The 22,737-nt window shown below is 38.7% G+C and overlaps 1 protein-coding gene across 1 annotated transcript; it reads left to right on the top strand.

Moving 5' to 3' along the window:
* Window positions 1-1,583: 1,583 nt before the first annotated feature.
* On the top strand, window positions 1,584-22,483 carry LOC131991435 (apolipoprotein B-100-like). Its single transcript, XM_059356892.1, has 28 exons — window positions 1,584-1,638; window positions 1,811-1,840; window positions 3,258-3,370; window positions 4,795-4,940; window positions 7,639-7,786; window positions 8,623-8,775; window positions 8,988-9,112; window positions 9,223-9,308; window positions 9,403-9,847; window positions 9,972-10,086; window positions 10,169-10,315; window positions 10,404-10,615; window positions 10,748-10,943; window positions 11,032-11,208; window positions 11,318-11,521; window positions 11,654-11,821; window positions 11,913-12,118; window positions 12,364-12,546; window positions 12,641-12,771; window positions 12,877-13,087; window positions 13,177-13,349; window positions 13,452-13,615; window positions 13,710-13,819; window positions 13,913-14,286; window positions 14,546-20,575; window positions 20,676-20,787; window positions 20,979-21,165; window positions 21,255-22,483. Exons 1-28 carry the CDS (start codon window positions 1,584-1,586, stop codon window positions 22,236-22,238), a joined length of 11,385 nt encoding a protein of 3,794 aa, XP_059212875.1. The 3' UTR covers window positions 22,239-22,483.
* Window positions 22,484-22,737: the final 254 nt, after the last annotated feature.

Here is a 22,737-nt window from a genome sequence, read left to right as displayed (position 1 = left end):
CAGCCATGCAGTTGATACGCCCTCTGAAAGGTTATGTTAAAAGGTATTTATATCCAGAAGAGATAACCAGTTGAAAGCTAATTGACTGTGTGTCATGTCTACACAGAGGACAGAGACTTCAGAACAACCTGTTCAAGTTCAGTGTTACAACTCCTTATCAGTCACTAGGGGCGTAACTGGCAGTTTCTGGATTACGCCTTTGAGTAATAGTTGAAACTGTAGGTTTATGTAATGAATGTGAGGTTCTCGCACTTCAATATTGGTCAATTATTATAATGACAGCTACATGTTTAGCATGGAAATTATTGTAAGAAGCCATAATATGACGAGAGTGTAGAGTATCTCATGCAAAATAATAACTTACTGGTTAATAGAAAAGACATTTCCTGATGCAGATGCAGTTTTGAAACAAACCTATTCTGCCCTACAAAGTCTAACTGCAGTAACTGCAAAAGGTAAAACTGAGAAAAACTGCTTTAAAGTGTTTTTTAACATGTTTTAACTGGCCAGCCAAAATGTGTTATAGGTAGGTTAGTGATATGACACTTATTTCTACATGTATTGATGATGTATGCAAAAAAACATGATGATTTATTTGACCTTTGACCCCAAAAATGTAGTTACTGCACTCTGGTTTTGCTGTAAAAGGTTCTAATAGTAATGCAAAAACAGAGTGCAGTAACAACAATGTTGTTGTCTTCTTTCAGCTTTTATATTTTGTTTTCAGTGAATAAAAATGTTCAAACTGATTGTGTTATAAGTGTATTTAAAAGTGTTTAACAACTATATTCAAAGATGTGCATATTTTAGACTTAATATTATAAAGTAATGTTATATTTTAGTCTTAATATCATTTAATTTCACTTTTTTACTTTTACTTTCCAATAAACTTATAATTTCTATTATTTTTATGTTTAAATTAATGCAAAAGTGCAATTACTGCTTGGTTTTCAGTTGGATTTTGTGTTTTTTATGTAATTATTTCTCTGAAATAAAGCAAATTTTTAATCTAAAACTTTGTCACAAGATAAAACAGACATCAAGGAGTTCATTTTTAGTTATAAATCAATTTTGACCAAAAATGTAGTTACTGCAGTTAGACTCAGTATACAAAAGTGTCTCTTTAGCATTTATTGTAATGAGACATTTTTAATAAAAAATGTAAGAAACTCACAACTTCACATTTATGTTTAACCCAAGAACAAAAACAGGATATTACTGGTGTTATATCATAATCTCATATATCTGACTGAGAAGTCATTATATACATTTAGTGTGTAAATTATATATAAAGATAAAGCTATTCTGCTTATTTGTGACTTTAAATGATCTTTTTTGTGCTCAACACAAAACACAGACACTTAGCTATCATATTCAAGGAAATCCTTATGAAACTAGTTGCCTTTGTCCCTCCACACGTATGTATTGAGTGGACTTTGGAGCTCAGACAGCACTGTATGTAATTCCCACCTATCCCCCATAAAGAACCACTTGGGTATAAAAGGCTGATGAGGACACGGAGGCCTCAGTCTCGTCTGAGAACTCGCCAAAGGAGCCACAAGGGGAGTTTCTGAGAGTCCATCATGGGGGACTCAAAACTCTGTCTGTCCCTACTTCTGACCACACTTACCTTGGCTTGTAAGTCTTTTTAAAATATTTTTATCATGTTGCTGTTGATTGTGAAGTCCATTGAAATAATATAACAGCATTCAAGCAAACAATCCAAAGTGAAAATGCCGATCTGTGTTTGTAGTAAAATTGTTTTCTTGCAAGAGTTTTAAATCTAATTTTCTTATGATTGTGTTGCCAGATGCCCAAAGGACGGCGGGAAACTGCCCGAGTAAGTTCCACTATTTGAATATGTCATTTAAAAAAAAGTTAAATCATCATTTCTTTTGGTTTAAAGCAAGGTTATTATAGTTCATGAAAACGAAAACTAGAATTGAAAAAAACATTTTTGTTAACTGAAATGAAAAATAAAAACGATAACTAACTGAAACTGTATTTTGTGGTTACAAAACGAACTAAAATTATAGTGAAAATGTCCTTCGTTTTCGTCTTTGTCAACTTTTTTCATACGTAAACTTTTTTGGTTGATATGAAATCTATTTAATCTATCTGGTTTTATGATTTAATAAACTTATTGGGGCTGAGATGGATCAGACAAAAGAAATAAAGGAAACATTTATTGTGACCTCATTGAATCTGGCACCCAACAAATAGCCCATTACAAAAAAACTAAAACTAATAAAAATTAAACTAAAACTAAGCACCCCCCCCCAAAAAAAAAACAACTAATTAAAACTAGCAAACTCACTCTAAAAACGAATTAAAACTAACTGATTTGGAGAACAAAAATTGACAACGAAATTAAAACTAAAACTAATGAAAATCCAAAACTATTATAACCTTGGTTCACAGTTTACAGTAAAATGTAAAAATTCCTTAAATTTCAACAAAACTATGTTTTTTGCTAACTGAAAGGAGAATGAATACATTTCACTGTCTTTAGATGGAGTTTATATTTAAAAAGTGTCTAAAAGAATTAAAAGATTTTCTTTGGGTGTAATAATGGATAAAAAACTGACATGGAAGTCTCAAATAGCTTGTGTAAAAACAAAAGTGTCCAAGAATATTTTTTGTTTTGAACGAAGCAAAGTATGTGTTAGATTACAAAGCAATGAGCAATCTGTACTGTTCATGGAATTTAATCATTATTTACTGTGTAGAAGTTAGGGACTGTTTATATTACAAGAGTATTCATAAAGTGGATTGAAGAGAAACTTTGATTAAGTCAGAAATATTTAACTTAAAGATTGAGTTAGAGAAATGATTAGTTATGTAAAGACAAACAACAGAAACATGTTGAAAGTTGTTTGTTTTTAGTTCAGAGGTTGAGGAACATACAACGCAATTTCATTTTAAGCATCAGAATGCACAAACTACTTTAAAGCTGTGAAACTGTGGAATTCACAACAGAAAAATGTAAATGGTTTAATAAAAAGTTATCGTTCAAGATAACATATAAAGAAAGAATAAGACTTGGAGATTATTTTCCCTGTTCCTTTTCAGTCATGGAATGTGTAAACAGAGTTGCATATTGATTGTGAATCACATTTTTAAATTTTCTCTATTTATATGATTTTGGCGCTATGCATTACAATGAGCAGTGCTGAATTGTTAAGGCAAACTGCTTTATCAGAGTACTTCCAACACACTGAAATCTAATCAATCAAAATCAATATCTCCTCTGCCAGTAAACCAAAGGTATGAAGCCAACCACAAGTATGAGTACTTGTACGAAGCCGAGTCCTTGAATGCTATTAACGGTGCTTCACAGCAGAGGAATGGACCTAAAGCCACCTGCAAGGTACATGCCACTGTGTCTTAACAGCTACATTTATTTATTATAGAACAGGGGTGTCAAACTCTGGCCCGCGGGCCAAATTTGGCCCGCAGTGTAATTTTGTGTCTTTTTTAAATAATTTTGTGTCTTTTTTTGGTCATTTTGTATCTTTTTTGGTCATTTTGTGTCTTTTTTGGTCATTTTGTGTCTTTTTTGGTCATTTTGTTTCTTTTTCAAGTAATTTCGTGTTTTTTCAGTCATTTTGTGTCTTTTTTTTTGTAATTTTGTGTCTTTTTTTGGTCATTTTGTGTCTTTTTTTGGTCATTTTGTGTCTTTTTTGGTCATTTTGTTTCTTTTTCAAGTAATTTCGTGTTTTTTCAGTCATTTTGTGTCTTTTTTTTGTAATTTTGTGTCTTATTTTAGTAATTTTGTGTCTTTTTTTGTACTTTTGTGTCTTTTTTGGTAATTTTGTGTCTTTTTTTGGTCATTTTGTGTCTTTTTTGGTAATTTTGTGTCTTTTTTTTGGTCATTTTGTGTCTTTTTTTGGTCATTTTGTGTCTTTTTTGGTCATTTTGTGTCTTATTTTAGTAATTTTGTGTCTTTTTTTGGTCATTTTGTGTCTTATTTTAGTAATTTTGTGTCTTTTTTTGGTCATTTTGTGTCTTTTTTGGTCAATTTGTGTCTTTTTTTGGTCAATTTGATACTGCCTCCAGCGGCCCACAGGTAATTAGAGTTTGAGACCCCTGCTTTATACTCATGCACTCTTTTTTGAATGGATCCTCAAGGACTCTTGTTCTTAAACTACGCTACAAAACTCAATAAAATATATTGTTGAAAAAAAAGATTCAGTTGAAAGTTTTTCTGAAAACGGTACATAATAACTGCTGTGAGGACTTAATATTATATGGGATTAGTGCAGGGGTGTCAAACTCTAACGCGAGGCAATACCAAATTATTATATTATTATTGTACTATAAAAGCTGACCCGCCGGTATAATACAGCACATTTACAGCTAATAGTAGATTTATTATTGGTATTTTATTTTTAAATGTATTAACCTGTTGAAAAACTGTATTTTGATATTTAAATCAGAAGGATGCAAATAGAAAAGAGGCATACGATTTTTATTTAATTTTTATTTAATAAATTAATGACATTGATGTGTTTTTTATTTGAAATTTGATTTTGCATGTCTGCACTATTTAGTTATATACTGTATGTTTATAAGCGTTGCTGGTTCCATATTTAATGTTAAAGCAAAACATGTTTGGTATATATTAAAAGGTTTATTTGTTCAATGTTGGCCCGCGATTTTATTCAAGTTTTAAATTTTGGCCCATTGTGTATTTGAGTTTGACACCCCTGTTCTAGAATCTATTGATCTATTTAATGTGTATCACTTTCTTTCTATACAATATGTATCACTGAAAATAATCTTTTAAAACAGGTTGAAATTGAAGTACCTCGGACTTGTAGTTTCATCGTCCGTACAACCGGCTGTAGCCTGAGTGAGGTGGTGGATGTCGATGCAGAGGGCAACCCTGTGTTCGGTCCTGCAGCCAGCTCTGAGAACTTTGCTGCTGAAATGGAGAGGTATGTGCAGCGTTACAGTACATGGAGTAAGCTGTGCACGTAAACATACTGACTGACTGAGTTATGACAACATGGCCTGCTCCAAAAGACACTTCAGACAGGGACAGGGTGTATACACAATACAGTACAGGCCTAGAAGCCCATAAGACAAGTATCCAAAACATATGGAAAACAAAAATGATAAAAAAATATGAACAAATATACTGTACGTGGCTCAGTGACAAATAAGGGTTGGCAATATGTCAAATGGTGTAACCACAAAAAAATCATAAATATTAAATTCTTCATCCACCTACACTGTATTTAAGTGGACTTATACATATAATTACTTAATTTTTAAAACAAATCAGTTGAATTTTTTTTTTTTGTATTTCTACATTTACACAATTCCTCAATATTGAGCAGAGCATATTCTAAATACAACCAATTTTTTGCAGAAGTTTTGGCAAATTATGTAAAAATTTGTTATATACCATTGTGTTGCAATGTAAACGTGGATTGTTTTCTTTTCTCATTTTAGTTCACATTTATTTCCCTGTATATAATCAGATTTTCATGGGAAAAAAATTACTGGTTACACCAACTGACACTGTGTTAGATCACGTCATTGACCCACATATGATGTAATACAGAATATATGATGGGTATTTAAATATAATAATACTTTAAATATAATAATATGAAGAATATTAATAAAATATTAATTATCGAGCCACGTGCACACATGTACTTACACTTACTTATATCCATACAATTAAATATGTATATATATACACACATATATATAGACGATGGCCCTTTTAATATAATAATAATACAGAATATATTCTATATTATTTAATATTTATTCATTATTATTTCATGCTGCTGCTTCTCACACTGTATCCTCTGACAGAGTCGTATGGAGCTTCACAAGATGGACCAAATGATTTTCATCTACAAAATAGGATAGCATAAATGAAAAATACAGTCATTGCAAACCTTTTGGGCTGGCTAAATCATATTGAATCATTGTTAAATGAGGCCTGATCATTTCGAAATTATTGCTTCAATATGATCACTGATAGACAGACTGCACAGGATTTAATACAGCCCCATATTCATAAACATAACATACAGTTTATGATTCACCATATCAGATCTTCTTAACAATACTTTTACTACACTTTTACCATACTTTAGGCTGTTTATTTTATTTTTATTATCACCTTTGTGTCTCACAGCAAGCCTGTCTCCTACAAATTATGTTTGTATATTACTGTTTAATAATTAGCCTCAGTTATGTGGTGATAAGGTAATCGCTGCCTGGATTATGTTCAGAGGCAACACTTTTTTGAGTGAATGAAACACTGATTTTCCTCATTATGTTAATAAATGTAATTTATAGGAGACAGTAGACACCTGAGACACACACCTGGCCTAACGTTACACACACAGCATTATTAGCTGCTTTCTTAGCCTGCTCTAGTGATTTTATTAGCCCTTACTAACAGAGAAAAAGAGGATTGTGTAGTTAAACTATAAGCACTTATCAATACAATATTCCATAGTTAACTCTGTCCAGTTATCAAAAGTTTTGCAATGTTCTCCTCACATTAATGCATCAATTTAAGCTAGCGATCTTTAGCCACTGTCTGACGTCATTCAGCCTTTGTCTGTGTGCCGCGAAAAACTTTCCGACAATGTTACGTTTAAGATCTTAAAAACTATACTTATCATTTGAATTTCAGATTAATGTTAACATTGTCTTAAAGCTGAGACTTCACTTATTCAGAAACATAAAACCCCCAAACAGCCCAAAATCATTTTTTTTTTCATGTTTAAACATGTTTTTCCAAGAACAGGCGGCTGCGACTTATTTTAATGGAACGGGTCACATTTGTAGATCACCATCTGTGCATTTACAGGTATTAATGAGACAAATTTAAGCCCATATATCGAGTATATCCAGTAATATGGGCGCACATTTAAGGCAATTAAACACAATTGACCGTTTGCAAAACTCCTCCCCCAAACGCTCCTTGTCCAATCATACCGTAGCAACTGTTACTAAGAGGAGAAGGTCCGACAAGCTTTGAGCTCTGAGCAACATGGTGAAATGGTGTTCAAACGGGATTAGTAAATCTGACACCAGGTATCCGAAGAGTTTAGCAGGAGGCGTCGTTTTTTTCCCCTTTTCCAAAACTAAAAAAATAAGAGAAGCATTGCTGGCTTCTCCCATTTTAATATCACAAAGATCAACAGACACATAAATGTCTGCTCCAAGTTGAGCTACTAGCTAGCAAACATGAGCTAACGGCTGTCTAGCTATAGCACATGCTACATCACTCTGTGCTATGGATGATTTACCATCTGGGCACCTTTTGGATTGGTATGTAACTATAGTTACATACCATAGTAACTATAGTTACATACCAACTATAGTTACATACCAATGATAGAAAATTGGTGGATTCTGATACAAAACTACCAACCTCTGTAGCACCAGTGCTAGCAATATAAATGTTGAACATAATGTTAAAATCTTTGTAGCATTTTGTGAATGGGCAGCCTACGTATTACGACGTATTACTCCAAAAACACTCGTTACGCTGAAGGTACTGGAAGCTTGACAAGCATAGCAACAGTAACTAAGGGGGCGGAGCTTTTGCAAACGGTGCTATAAGACTGAATGGTAAAAGTCTGACATTTTCTGCAGGTATCCTCTGAAGGTTGTGGTTGGTGACATGTACGATGTGAAGCTGTACCCCGAGAACGGTGAGACCACAACCATCCTGAACATCAAACGGGGTATCATCTCTGCCCTGGCTGTGCCTCTGGTGGAAGAGGACAAGAACAACAACATGGTAAGTCTCTTACTACAGTGAGAACTGTTTCCTTAAGCCTTTGATGCACAACATATTGACACCCCTTCTAATGCACAACATGGGTCAAAAATGACCCACATTCACTTCCCATGTTATTTAATGCTTGCTGTGTGTTTCTGTGCTCTATCTTTTGATAACAACTTATTTTATGATTGAATATTACAAGAAGTATTTAAATATCTTATTTTTTATAACAACAGGTCATCATTTCCATTTTGCTTCTAATACTTTATGAAGAAAAAAAAAGGTTTTTGTATTATTACATAGCTAACTACTTGGCTAAGTAGCTTGCTAAGCTAACTACTTTGCCAAGAAGAAGTTAGCTAAGTAGTTAGTTTAACAAGCTACTTAGCTAACTACTTAGCCAAGAAGTTTGCAAAGTAGTTAGTTTAGCAAGCTACTTAGCTAAATACTTAGCCAAGAAGTTAGCTAAGCAGTTAGTTTAGAAAGCTACTTAGCTAAATACTTAGCCAAGAAGTTAGCTAAGTAGTTAGCTGAACAAGCTACTTAGCTGAAAAATGGATATGGGCTATTTTTGACCCATGTTGTGCATTAGAAGGGTAGTGACACAAAAAGGTATTTTATTCAAAATTTTATAAAGGAAAACATAAAAATTAGGATGTATGATGATCAAAAACAAACTAATTGAGGGAAACCTGGAATACTGAATTATGACAATAATTTATTGCAAAGATATAGAACATAGAAACTCTGTCGGGTCACTTTAGACCCATGTTGTGCGTCAAAGGGTAAACATAATAAAAAAGGATGTGATGGCAATTTAATATCCATATCTCTCTTATCACCCACTTTAGCCCACTGTCCATGGCATATGCAAGACTACTTATACTGTCAACGCAAGAGAGGATATTGCAACTGACATCAGCCTCACCAGGGATCTGTCCAGATGTGACAAATTTAGCCCCATGAGAGATCATACCAGTCCCTTGGCACTTATCTCTGGCATGGTAAGATATCTAAGCAACATACTGTATGGGCGGGTCTGGTTAGAAATGCGGACATATTACATTTTTGCTTATATGACTCAAAAATCATGTCATCAAGTTGTGCATGTAATGTCTCTGTAGAGCAAAATTGAAATGGTATCTTTAGCTTATACAGTGTTGTTAACGTCACTGGACAAGAATCTTACAGATAAGTTACGTTCTTTGTCTTTCAGCACTACCCTCTCGCCCAGATGATCAGAAGCACTCAGAACTGCAACTACAAGTTTGACAATGAGAAGAAACACATGACTTCTGGATCCTGTACAGAGAACCACATCCTCATTCCCTTCTCTCACAAGTAAGTCCAACCGTACTCTCCACTTTTTACTGTGCTCCATTATGTATGGACAGATATGTCTTGCCCAAGGATTCTACACTGTACTTATCAACTATGTGTTGTCTCCACAGGGGAGAATATGGAGTTACCAATGTTGGAAAGCAGGAACTAACTCTGATGGACGTCTCTCCTCACAATGAAGAAGTCTTTTACATCAGTAAGTTCGTCTTCTTGTCTGTTGTTTTTTATTGATTGAAAATGGAATTAAAGGTATGAACAACTCTTTCATAACTTTCACTTGTGTATCGCAGCTAACAACATCAAGGGTCTTCACATGGATGCTGTCGAGGATAAGAGTGTTGTCCAGGATAAAGATGCAGGTCTGAACCTCCTGAGAGAACTGGCCGCTCTGCCAGAAACTGAGGGTGATAAGAGGGCCCACCTTTTCCACAAGCTTGTCACCATGGTCCGTGCAATGAAGACTGAGACCCTGAGCCCCGCCGTTCCTGAAGCTCTTGCAGTGTCCCCTGTCCTGACCTACCAGGTCCTGGCCCAGTGCGGAACCCCTGAGTGCAGCAGTGCCATCATGCAGATCCTCAGGACTTTCGACACCTCTTCACTTGAGGTCGATGCTGGTGTTTTTGCTTTGGGACTCGTGTCCAATCCTTCTGCCCTCCTGATCAATGACATGCTGGAGATGGCCAAGTACAAGCCCAGCAAAGCCATCATGTTTGCCCTGAGCAATGTTGTTAAGAGGTGAGTTAAATAAACCACACCTTTTTCAATCAGATTACTGATGCAGCAAACATTTTCCCTGTTTGACCTAATTCACATTATGCATATTTGATTTCTAAATATAGTTTTTTATTTTCTTCAACAGGTTTTACAAAGCTGAGGGTAAAATGATCCCTGAGATTTTCGCTGTTGCCGAGTTCATGGGCACCCAATTGGGTGACTGTACTGGAGACAAGGAAACCACTTTCATGACATTGAGAGTGAGTAACCTTCCCTAAAGATCAACATTTTAATTACTGCCAACTTCAATTAGCAGAATATTGATGTTTCCTTTGATTGCAGGTTATAGGAAACATGGCTCCAGCTATGGCAGCTGCTGGCCCCGCACTCAGAGCTGGTGTGATCCAGTGTGTGAACCAACCTGCTGCTTCCCCCGAAGTGCAACAGGCCGCCATCCAGGTCTTCAGGCTGACTCCCGTCCCAGAGGAGGCAAGTCAAATTATTTTAAAGATGTGACACATTACTGGAATTATTATTTCTTCTCTTAACTCATTTTATTTGTGTCTGTTGGTCACAGGGAAGAGAGGTTCTCATGCAGGTGCTTTTGGACGGCGCCAGCCCTATGCAAAAGCGTGTTGCCGCATACCTGGTGCTTATGAAGGACCCACTGCCCACTGAACTGTCCCAGCTGGCTGACGCCTTGCCCAATGAGCAGGACAAACAAGCCAAGAGCTTTGTGATCTCCCACCTTACCAACATTCTGTCCTCAACTGAGCCAGAGACCGCAGAGTAAGTGAAAAACTGTCTCAGATTTATAAGTATATTCCTTTAATTAGGCCTGTTTCTCACTATGTGAGGAGTAGTGGTCCTAGTTTAATCACCATCAGGCATTCAATACCAGTATTTTTTCCTTTCCTACAGGCTGAGACAGAAGATCCGGGATGCCCTTCAGGGTAATGAGCTCGGACCCATCATGGACCCCGCCAAGTTCTCTCGCAACTACAAGATGGGATCTGTTGAGGGAAACATGATCTTTGAAGATACCAGCTACCTGCCCAAGGAGGTCATGATTGAAATGACTCTGAAGGCATTCGGTTATGACATTGACATGATGGAGGTAAACATTCTGGGCTGTTTAAATCCAAATTGTACTTTGACATAATTTTTCAGTTAGCTTAATTTTTGAATATTTTTCACCTTTACAGATGGGTATGGAGGGCAAAGGATTTGAGCCAACTGTTGACGCCCTGTTTGGAGTGAACGGATTCTTCCCCGACACTGTCATGAAGACAATGTCCTTTGTGTCTGACAACATGCCACTCAGAGTCAATGAGATCCTGCAGAACATGCTCCCTGCTCTGAAGAACAGGATGAAGAGACAGGTACTTCCACACGTCTGTTTTGTACACACGACCTAAACAGTTTTGATTGTGATGATTAAATTTCCCCTATGGTAAAAATGTGTAATTGAGTGTACACATCTATTTTTAGACCTCCCAGAACCTGATGAGGGAGATCGGATGCAACCTCAACAAACTTGTGAGGGAAATGAAGGCAGCACAGTCTCCTGAAGCAATGGTTTATCTGAGACTTTTGGGAAATGAGCTTGGATATCTGAAGACCAATGAAATGGAGGAGATGGCCTACTCTGCTGCCATGATGATTGACAGCATGCTCAAGATGTTCCCAACTGATGTAAGGGCATTTTTTAAAAAGCATTGGTGCCAATGACATTATGCATACATTTATAAATATCTTGTTTAGAATATAAATATCCAAGTTTTATTTATTTATATTGATTATTTTTATCCCCATTATTTGCCACAGATCATGAAGGCTCTGATGACCAAGGTTGACAACTCAATCTTTGCCCACTACATCTTCATGGACAATGAATTCTTCCTGCCTACTGCCACTGGTGTGCCTCTCAGGATTGCACTGTCTGGTACTTTCACCCCTGGCATCAAGGGTGGACTTCAGATTGCTCGTGACATGGTAATTATCCATAAGGGTGTTTAAAAGCAAACAACATGATATGATAAACAGCAACAACATCACTCTTCATTTTTTTTCTGTGTCTACACAGAGTGAAGTGACCTTCATGCCCTCCTCTGGCATTGAGTTTGTAACTCAGATTGGCTCCCACATCCCTGAATATGTCAACACTGGATTAGAGATGCGCACCAACCTTTTCCACGAGAGTGGACTCAGTGCCAAGATCTCCATGGAGCCCAACAATGTCAAGCTGACCATCCCTGCTCCAAAAAATCCTACAAAGCTCATCCAAATCACGTGAGTCTCAGTAAAACCTAAACAAAAAAGCAACAGGCAAAAAGTGCACCTTTAGTTGTAATGGAACTGCTAAGATAGCTGACCTGAAGTATAAAGGGTGCATTGTTGTTTAAGTAGGTTAAAGGAAGACCTGTTATGGCCTTATACAAACAATTTATGCATTATATCTTTGGCCAACAACTTTTTAAAATTTAGATTAAAACAGCCAAAGTTTCATTCTAACTGTTCTACATTTAACCATTTAGAAACACCCTGGTGGCAGTGACTGGATCAGAGGTTAAGACCATCCCCCCTATGGTGATGGACAAGGTTGATGCCAGTGAGTGCACTCCCTTCTTCGCTGGAATGAAATACTGCACTGCTCTGCAGTACACTGATGCTTTCTCTCAGGAGACAGCCCCCTACTTCCCCTTCACCGGAGACAGCAAGTGAGTAATCTTTCTATACCACGAAGCCTAATAAATTGTTATTTTTTAAAAAGCTGCCTATTAATATTGGCTAATTATTGAATTATCTGAATAGATTTGCTGTGGAGCTCCAACCCACTGGTGAAGTCACTGAGTACACAGCCACAATTGCCTACGAGCTCCTGAGGGAGGGAGAAGAGGGCCGGCAGAAGGTTGACTCTGTGAAGTTTGTTCTCAGGGCTGAAGGTAATATATTGAAAAATCTCTCTTTTCCATCACTAGATCATTGTGAAAAAGCTCTGATGTTAAGTGGAATTAAGTGATATTAACCCATTGGTTGGTCAACAACAGGTGCAGAGCCCACTGAAGCTACAGCACTTGTGAAATATAACAGAAGAAAGAATGTCATCACAGCCGACATCCAGATCCCTGACTTTGATGTGGAGGCTGGACTCAGACTGGGTGTTGTTGATGGAAACACCAAGGGCAAAGGAACTCACTCCATCTCTCTTGACCTGATAAACAAGAACATTCCTCAGCTCTCCCTTGTTGGCCGCGCCAAGTAAGACATCAACTACAAATACTCATGAAATAACATTGATGTCACCCTCATCAACAATACCATGACAACTCACTGGCATCATTTTTCAGGCTGATGGCCATGAAGGAAGGTATGCTGCAAGTCCAACTTCTCATCCCCTCTATCAACGCTGATGCCACTGTCACAGCCAACATGAAACGTGAAGAAGAACTGGAGTTGGAGCTCAAGAGTGAAATCAAGCTCATGGATGCCACCTCTGAGCAGACAATCGCAATGAAATACGGTACTACAAGTTTCATTCATCATTTTTCCAAAGGTGTAATAAGGTGACAATCACCTTCATATTTCTAATGTTTGGGCATCCTTTCCAACTTTTTATTTACAGATGCCAGCAAGATTGAAGTTGAATTAAAGTCGGATGTGAACTCTGAGCTCCCAGACATCCTTCCATACACTGACAAGATTAAAAAACATGGTAATGATATTCTTGACATGCGGGTAGGGGAGTCTGACATGACAGTCCTTCAGTTCTTCAAGGCATTTGTGGAGGTAAATATTTTATTTTACATTTATTTTGACTGAAGGATCTTTGATTTGTTTTTTTGGTGGCCAAAGTATAAAACATAAACTCCTTCTTCTTTAGGCTACTAACAACCACATGGAAATGTATGGTGTGGATATCCCTTACATTAAAAGCTTCAGAGTGCCTGAAATTCCTGAGCTTTCACTGCCAGAGACACTATTCCTCAATTCGTAAGTCTAAAATAACTCAGTGGTCAACATCATAACTTTCAGATGATGTTGCTATTGAATGTTTTTTGATTTTCATCTTTCTTGTCATAACAGTGAGGCGAAGGTTGTCTACTACTTCAACAGTGAGCACTTGACTATTGCTCTTCCTCTCCCTCTTGGAGGAAAGTCAACAGAAGAGCTTAACTTCCCACCAGCATTGACCACACCTAGTGTGTCTCTACCCCAGTTTGGACTGGAGATTGTCTCCATGGAAATTCCCATCCCAGAACTTTTTGTCCCTGAGAGCCTGACTCTGTCCATTCCTCTTTTCGGCAAAGCTGAGGTTTCAACTCTGATGAAAAGCAACATATATGACATGGAGGCTTCAATGGCTGTCGGCAAAGATGTTGTTGAGACACCAAGCTACTCAGCTAAGTTTGATGTGAAAGGAACCAGCCCACTTGACATCCTCTCAATAAACATTGAAGGTATTGTTATAGTAAATGTTATTCAAGAATTAAAAATGTGTTACAATATTCTTTAAATAACAGTTACAAAGGTGTGCTGTTTACTCTTAATAGAACAGTTTTCAGTTACAGTTTTCTACTTCCACAGTAAAAAAAAACCCAACTGTGTTCTGTTAATTATACTTTAGTCTACAAGCAAATGTATTTCAAGTTCTGTCTGAAGTTAATCACAGTATCTATGCAGGTATAACTTAATTTTCTTTTGTTGTCTTTAATTCAGGATCTGGAAGTTTGGCCACCACTGATTCCCTCAAGGCCACTCTGAAAAGCTCTTTGTCCCACAAATTCCTTGAAGCCAGTGTTAGTATTGTTGAGGATGCAATCATCACAGACAAAATCAGTTTGAAATCAAGCAGCAAGATTGAAGCCACAAGCCCATTTGATCTCAAGATTGTGCTTGAGCACAATGGGATGACTGGAATCAACGCTGAAGAAATCTCTGCTGATAGCAAATTTGAGGGAATGTTCACTGCTGGGCCCATGTATGGCAAGACCATTTCAAACCAGGCATTTGCCATCTTCCCATTCAGGCCAGAAGCAAAGATTGATTCTACTGTTCAGATTGACTCCACCATTGTTAGGGCCCAGAACACAATTGCAGCAACTCTTGCCAATGGTGAATTCTCAGTTGTGTCCAACACCAATGCCTTTGAAGACATCTTGACCAATGTTGCTGAGCTTTCCTTCAAAGACAGCAAGCTGTCACTGAAATGTGACACAAATGCCCTTGCTCTTGGCATGAAGATCCGCAACCAGGCTGAAGCCGCTGCTGGTGCCGGTGAAGTCGCCATGAGAATGGAGACAAATGCAGACCACACTGAAAACCGTGTTTACTCTCTGCTGACTGCCTCTCTTGATGTCAATGGTCTGGCTGTTAACAGCGATGCCACCTTCAAACTCCTTGAGAACGAAGCTACTCACAAGGCTACTCTGAAAATGAACAAGGACGGTTTGACCACAAGTGGAACAAACACCCTCCAGAGCCCCCTGTCCTTTGAAAACACCTTTGATGCTGGGCTTGATGCTTCAAAGGCTTCTCTGTCCATTATCAACAAGGCCGCAATGCGTGACATCAAGGTCGATAATACCAACACTCTGACCATTACTCCCTCTAGCTTTGACTTCAACTCCAAGGCTGAAGCCATCGGTAGCGAGTATGCCTCTTACACTCATGATATCACCCTCGACCTGAAACCCTACACTGCTTCTGCAAATGTCAATAACAACCTGAAAGTTCTGGCAGCCAACTTTATTAATGAGGCACAGCTGCAGGCAGAGCTTTACAAGATTGACCTGACTGGAAGCATGAAAGCAATTTATGGTGAGGAAGAGATCAAGCACACTTATCAGGTAAATTATGCTGATATGACAGCTAATGCCAAGTGCAGCACCACTGGAAAACTCTTTGGAACTCACACAAACCAGAACACTGAGCTTGAGATTGTCGGTCTTGCTGCCAGGATCACCAACGATGCCCGCTTCAACTCACAGCCAATGCGCTTTGACCACTCCATCCGTTGCAGCATTGTGCCTTTTGATTTCAACCTTGATGCCGTTTTTAACGGTGATGGAGACATGACCATGTATGGAAAGCACAGTGCCCAGCTCTATGGCAAGTTCCTCCTTAAAGCACAACCCCTGGCTTTTGCTAGCTCACATGAATGCAGAGCATCAGTAAACCAGCAGCTAGATAACGGTTTTGCTCTTGAGACAACATTTGACAACAAAATGGATACTGTTGTTTCACCCCAAGAGCAGAAGACCAGTTTTAGAACTAAGTCTAAGTTTAATGACCAAATTCTCAGTCAGGACTTGAGTGTTTACAACACTGCTGAGAGAACTGGAATTGAAGTTTCTGGCACCATCCTCACAAATATCCTCAACACAGACTCCACAGAGAACCAGGAATTTACTATCTCTGGCTTCCTCAAGTATGACAAGAGCACAAATTCTCACATCATTCAGTTCCCTCTAATTGAAAGTATTCCTTTGTTCTTGGAAAGCATCAAAGGCATGTTTGTGAGTGTTGCAGAGACACTGCAAGACTACCTCAACAATGAGGAGCTAAGGGCTCAACTTGAGGCTCTTCCCCAGTATGTTGATGACTTTGTTTCTCAGCTGAATGTTGAAGACAAGGTTTTTCAGCTCAAGCAGTATTTCAATGATTTTACTGAAGAGTATTTCATCTCGATGGAGGATGTGGAAGCTTCTTTGAGAAACCTGAAGATTACTGTTGAGAACCTGCTGGCTGAACTCACTCTTTACATCCAAAGCTTTGCTAGTATGGTAAAAGAGATAATTGTTAGTGGCACCCTCCCTGAAACCCTCATTCAGAAGTTCCAGGAACAGCTGGATGCCTTTAATGAGGAGTTTGACATCCAGGCTATGGTCATGTATGTGATTGATACCATGACAGAGATAATCCATCAGATCGACCTGGAAAAACTGAAGGGGAGCAGCATCGCATTCCTGAGTGACATTGATGCTAAGTATGAAATCAAGGCTAAACTTCAGTCAATCATGGGTGATATTAAACAAGTAATTGAGAACTTGGACATGCAAAAGTTAGTTGTTGAGCTGAAAGAGTACATTGAGTCCATCAACTTTAAATATTACATTGATGAACTAGTGACTCTGATTCCCACAGGCGTCTTCAGTGATGTATCAGATTACATTAGGGAAACGGTTCAGGACCTTGACATCCTAGGTAAAATCAACACAATTTATGCCAAGATGAGAGAACTGGTTGTAAAGTTTGAGGCTGACAAAAAGGTTCAGGCTGTCTTGGAAAAGTTTGCGGAGCTAATCAAGCAGTACAGAGTTGAGGAAACTATCAGAACTGCAGTCAACATGGTTAAGGATGCAGACATCCCTACCAAATGTATGCAAGCCTTCCAGAGTGCTATAGACTACTTGAAAACAACTGAGATTAAGGATATTATTTCACAGTTGAATATATATATTGGCATTATTGAGGAGAAATTTAATTCATTTGATTATAATCACTTTGTAGATCAGACCAATCAAATGATGGCTAAGTACACTGCTCATATCAATGACCTGATCAGGTCTCTTGAAATACCCGAGAAAGTTGAGGCAACAAGAAATTTTGCTAACTTTGTCCTAACATCTGTTCAGGATTTGGTGGAGCAAGTGAGAGAAATTAAAATTGCAGAAGTTGTAGGAAATGTGAAGGATATCTTTGACCAGGTTGTGTTAAATAATGTTAGGGGATTTGTTGAATTTATAAAGCATGAAATTTCAGAAATGGATGTCAACGCTGACATTACCTCTTATCTGCAGTTGGCAAAGAAGTGCTTTACTGATTTCATGACCACTGCTACTGGTGTGTTCACCAGAATGGTGGAGATCATTAAGGAGATGGCACCCCAGCAAAAAATTGTCAGTGAGATATTGCAGATGATTGAGGGCCTGATGACTGAACTGAAGAAAGCCGAGCTGATCATACCATCTTTTACCATCCCTCTCACTGATCTCGTTGTGCCTTCCATGAAGTTTAGCATGGATGAGCTTCACCAGTTTGAAATTCCACCACAACTGGACATCCCTGAATTCATTATTTTGGGCCGCCATACCGTGCAAGCCACTACCATCTCAACCACTGACATTAAACAGAGAATCATTGACTTCATTGATTTAATTCTCAACTTCGAGATGAAGATGTTTGATATTGGTGCTGTCTTTGGAGACATGACTATTGACTTCCTTCCTGCCCTCCCTGAGTTTTCACTTCCTGAGATTTCAGTACCTGAGTTCTCATTTCCCACTCTTTCTCAAGTTCCAGCAGAGAAACTTGTAAAGACTCTCGAACTCCCCACATTTAAGCTGCCAGTCATTCCCAGTGAGATTACGATTCCAGCATTTGGCAGACTGAGTTATGAGATAAAGGTCAACTCCCCTATTTACACCATTAGGAATGCTGCTGAAGTCCAGAGCTCTCTTGATGTTGATGACACTCCTCAACTGACAGCTTTTCTGACTTCCCAAGGGTCATCTCTCAGTTTTGAAATCCTTAACTTCAACCTTGATTCCACTGCTCGTATCGCTGTTCCCAATGGAGAGCGTGTGATTGCTGCTGAGACCCTTAAGTTCACTCACAATTTCCTTGCATTGGACCACCATGCATCTGTGAAATTTTATGACTTCTCAGCCCAGGCCTCAGCCAAGACCATTGTGAAGGCCACCACAGCACCTTACAATGCTGAGCTTTCAAATGAAGCTTTCATAGCTACCAAGGGTGGTTTATCTGCCACTATTGAAACTTCCTATAAGCATGTGCTCAACCTCCCCATCATGGGCCTTACTGGTGAGACATCTGCAACTCAAAAAACTGTGGCCCGCCAGGAGGCTACCTCTATAACAATAACTCTTGCAAATCAGGGTACTACCACCTTTAACTCTCATGACAGTACCCACAAGAGTGACTTGCAAGTTACTGTCAATCCAAGCACAGTCAAGATGACATTGATGAGTGAAACAGATACAGTCTTATTGAAGATGAGACAGACCCTAAGTGCCGACTTTGACATTTTCAGCCATTTCAAGTTTGATATTCGCTCTGAGGCAGGAGGTCCCACAATCAAAAATAACCTCTTAGTGGGATCAGTAAATGCCAATCTGCGTGACATGGAGCTTGAGCTGAAGGCAAGTCATAGCACAGATTTAATTGGTGTTGTCAATGGAGCACTGTACAATGTTATAGATGTTGCTCTGAGTCCCAGAGAGATTGTGTTCAGCTTTCAGAATAGAGGAAACACCAAAGTCATTTTCAATGATGTTTTTACTGCTAAAATTGACCTGCAGAATGATTACTCCGCAACATTCAAGTCTGACATGCAAAATATCAACACCGTAGCTCTGGCCCGTATTAATCAGCAAAAACTGTTCTGGAACTTCACTTTAGACAACAATGAGGGGGAGGCTGCCATTCTTGCTGTTGTTGAAGGAGAAGCAAATCTTGATCTTCTGACTAGACCCATCAGCATTCCTGAGATTTATATTCCAATTGTTGACCGGTATACCCCAGCTATTAGTGATCTTGACTTGTATGACCAAACTGGGCTGAAAAACATTTTTACTACCGCTGAGCAGGCTGTTAATGTTGATGCCAAGATTGTTTACAAGAAAAGCCAGGCTGCCCCCATTGTTGACATGATGGGTCCAATCCAGATTCCCTCTATGGGTAACCTGATCACAGAAGTGTCCGTCAAGTCTGCCATCATTAGTCTGAATGTCAATGCTGGACTGTACACTGAAGATGATCTTGTGTTCCGCCTGGGAGCTTCCACAGCCTCTGTGTTTGAGAGTCTGAAAGCCAAACTTGATGGAACCACAAGCCTGACAACCAAGAGAGGAATCAAGTTGGCCAATTCCCTGTCCCTTGAAAATCCGCACATTGAAGGCACTCATGACAGCACCATCAGCATGAGTACTGAGACTTTGGAAACTGCTATCTCTGTGGCTACTGTTGCAAAGATTTCCCTGCCTATTCTCAACCTGGAAGCAAACCAAAATTTGGTTGCAGACACCAAAGCCAAAGCAAATGCTGTCTCCACCTTGAGCATGAAGGGTGATTTCAATATCCCTGTGATCAAGGCTGTTGGAAAGGCCGAGGCAGAACACAGCCTGAAGCTGGAGGGAAGCTTTGACTATGTTTCCATGGAGTCAGCTGCTAAGGCAAACATGGATGGCACAGTGCTTGAAGACTATCTACTTTTGGGAGTCCTGGATACTGACATGAATATGTACCTGAATAACGATGGCCTGCGCTCCACCTCCAAGGTTATTGCCGATGCCAAGCTCAACCAAGGCACCAACAAAGTCATTGGCATGGATGTAAATGAGAACCTTGCTGTTGAAGCCTCCCTGAGCCGTGTGTATGCAGTGCTGAAGTTCACTGGAAACAATGAGGCAAACATGTTCAATTTCAATACCCGTGGAAAACAAGTTGTCCAGACAACCATCGATCTTGCCCCAACCTCTTCTTTGACTGCTGATATTTTGATTGACATTACTCAGCCAAGCAACCTGGGTGACTTCACCATCTTCCAGAAGACTGTTGCTGAAGTGACAGCTGCCACACAGAAGATCTCTGCCAATGGCAAGTTTGTGAGCCCACTGTACACCACAAACCTGGCAGTCGAAGTCGAGGGCAGCGCTCCTGTCTTCAATGTCATCTTGAAGTCCTCTGCCACCTCTGTTATTGTCTTCCTGGCATATGACCTGGACTGTAAGTTTATTTTGTCAGTAGCATATAACATTTACATTTTAAATTGAAAGTATTATTATCTATTTACTTTTTTATAACTAACATCATTGTCCTTCAACAGCTTTCATTACCATAAACTTTGAAAATGCTGGCATAAACCTGACTGGAAGGGCACTTTTCACCCATACCGATCTGACAGTGGACTTTCAACCCGTTCTTTCCCATACTCCGAGGTAACAGTTTGAATCAGGATTGTGTGTGATATATTTTGGAATTCACAATTGTGCTTTGAGTTATTATTCCAGATAAAGCACATTTTTACTTATGCTTATTATATGCTATATAATGAAATATATTTGAAATTATGACCTGTTCAATGGTTTGGTGTCTGACAAAACTGACAAATTCCTGCCTTTCTTTGCAGTGACTCCAGTCTCACCCTGAATATGGACATGAACAGCCCTGAATTTACTGACATGAACTTCCGTTATGCTGTCCGCAAAGATGGAATCAGTGCCACAATTTCTATCCCATCTACTGGATTTCTGGGTCTTCAGCTCCGTGGCAGGATCCCAGCTCAGATGAATGCCAGGCTTTATGGTCGTTATGCTGTAAGGAGTTAACCCTGCTATTATATCTGCACAATTACAGTGATCAGAAGTTGTGCATCGCATTTAATGTTTTTTCTCCTGTTTAACAGTCTGATCCTGGAAAGGATGTTGATGTCTTCACTGTCAGAGCTTCTGCCAAGGATGTTGATAAAATGAGTCTGAAGATGGTCATCAACATGGACGCCCCGGACATCATTCTCAGTGGAGTACAGGAAAAGCTCCCTGCCATCATCTCCTGTTTGTCTAGCTTTGCTGAGAAATACCAGCTGTTCAAACATGCTGCTCAGTTGAAGAATATTGTTATTTATTATACTGAGGAAGCCCATAACATTGCAAACGACCATGCCCCACATCTGAGCCAGGTGTCTATCCTCTTTAGGAATACTGTTGCTCAGTACCAGAAGATCTTTCAGCTCTTCCTGAATGATGCCATCAAGGTCCTGAGGGAGACCCAGGTCTCACTGTATGGCTCTGGGGAAACAATCCCTCTCATTGAATTGATCAATAAGCTAACCACCAGCTTTACAAGTATGCTGGAGAGGGCAATGCACCTGGTGTCCGTTAATGTAGAATCTTTTTTCAGTGCCATGTTGGACATGACCAGAAAGATCCAGGTCACAATGCCCATTGGTGATGTCATGGCTGGAGCTAAAATAATTGACAAGATTAAGGCTTGGTTTAAGACTATGCCCAATCCTATTGTAGATCTTCTGAAGAACTTGGAGAGTCTAGATGTCTTCCTAGAGAAACTGGGTGACACCTTAAAATTCTTTGTAGAAAAAGCTCAAGACTTTGTTGACAACTCCCTAAAGTCTGATTTCCTTGATGCCATTGCTGTCTACATCAATACTTTCTATGACAAGTATGTAAGCTTAATGAAAACCATCACCAACTATGCAAACACAGCTGTGGACACTGCGTCTATAAATGGAGCCATTGATTACATTCTGGAGGTTTTCAGATCTGTAGTGAATCAATTTTACCACACCGTTACTAACTATCTGCAGCAGGCTCCTGCTGAATTCAGGCCTTATGTACAAGTTAAGGGTAGAAAGCTCGAGATTAATCTGTGAGATTAATCTGCGATTCAACCTTCAACAATAAGATCAAATATTTAAATACTACTCCTTGAATTGCTTCAGTATTCTCTTGTTCAATACATAAAAAAACAAGATAGATGGAAAAAATACCTGACTAAGTTAAGTTATCATGTTAGTTTTATTTAAAAAATGGATGGGAAAATAATAGATGAGCAAATACTATTGTCATGTAACAATGGTGCACACAACTACCTGTATACCATATGTGTTGCAAGTCTACTTTTTCTGTCTTTGTGTTCAATAGTAATGTGAAATAAAGTGTGTTTACTGAATATTGTTGTACAGCAATTCTTTATTTTACTCAATGTTTGAAGATACTATCATAGTTTTCTTTCGACATCTGGACATGAACAACTAATTTCTCATGCCTATAAATCACAATGGATACGCAAACAATTACTAGTTAAACATGGTTAGCTGGTAGCATTTTCTTGGAAGGACAAGCCTGTATTTGATAAAATGACTGGTTTTA

Source organism: Centropristis striata, chromosome 18 (genome assembly GCF_030273125.1).
Source record: "Centropristis striata isolate RG_2023a ecotype Rhode Island chromosome 18, C.striata_1.0, whole genome shotgun sequence".
NCBI lineage: Eukaryota > Metazoa > Chordata > Actinopteri > Perciformes > Serranidae > Centropristis > Centropristis striata.
This window is presented reverse-complemented; position numbering and strand designations above follow the sequence as displayed.

Bases quoted from the DNA above. Each gene is read 5' to 3' on its own strand.
- LOC131991435 (XM_059356892.1), top strand. From the start codon at position 1,584: ATGGGGGACTCAAAACTCTGTCTGTCCCTACTTCTGACCACACTTACC. The intron at 10,616-10,747 runs GTAAGTGAAAAA...CCTTTCCTACAG, and splicing joins ACTGAGCCAGAGACCGCAGA to GCTGAGACAGAAGATCCGGG. The intron at 21,166-21,254 runs GTAAGGAGTTAA...CCTGTTTAACAG, and splicing joins GGCTTTATGGTCGTTATGCT to TCTGATCCTGGAAAGGATGT.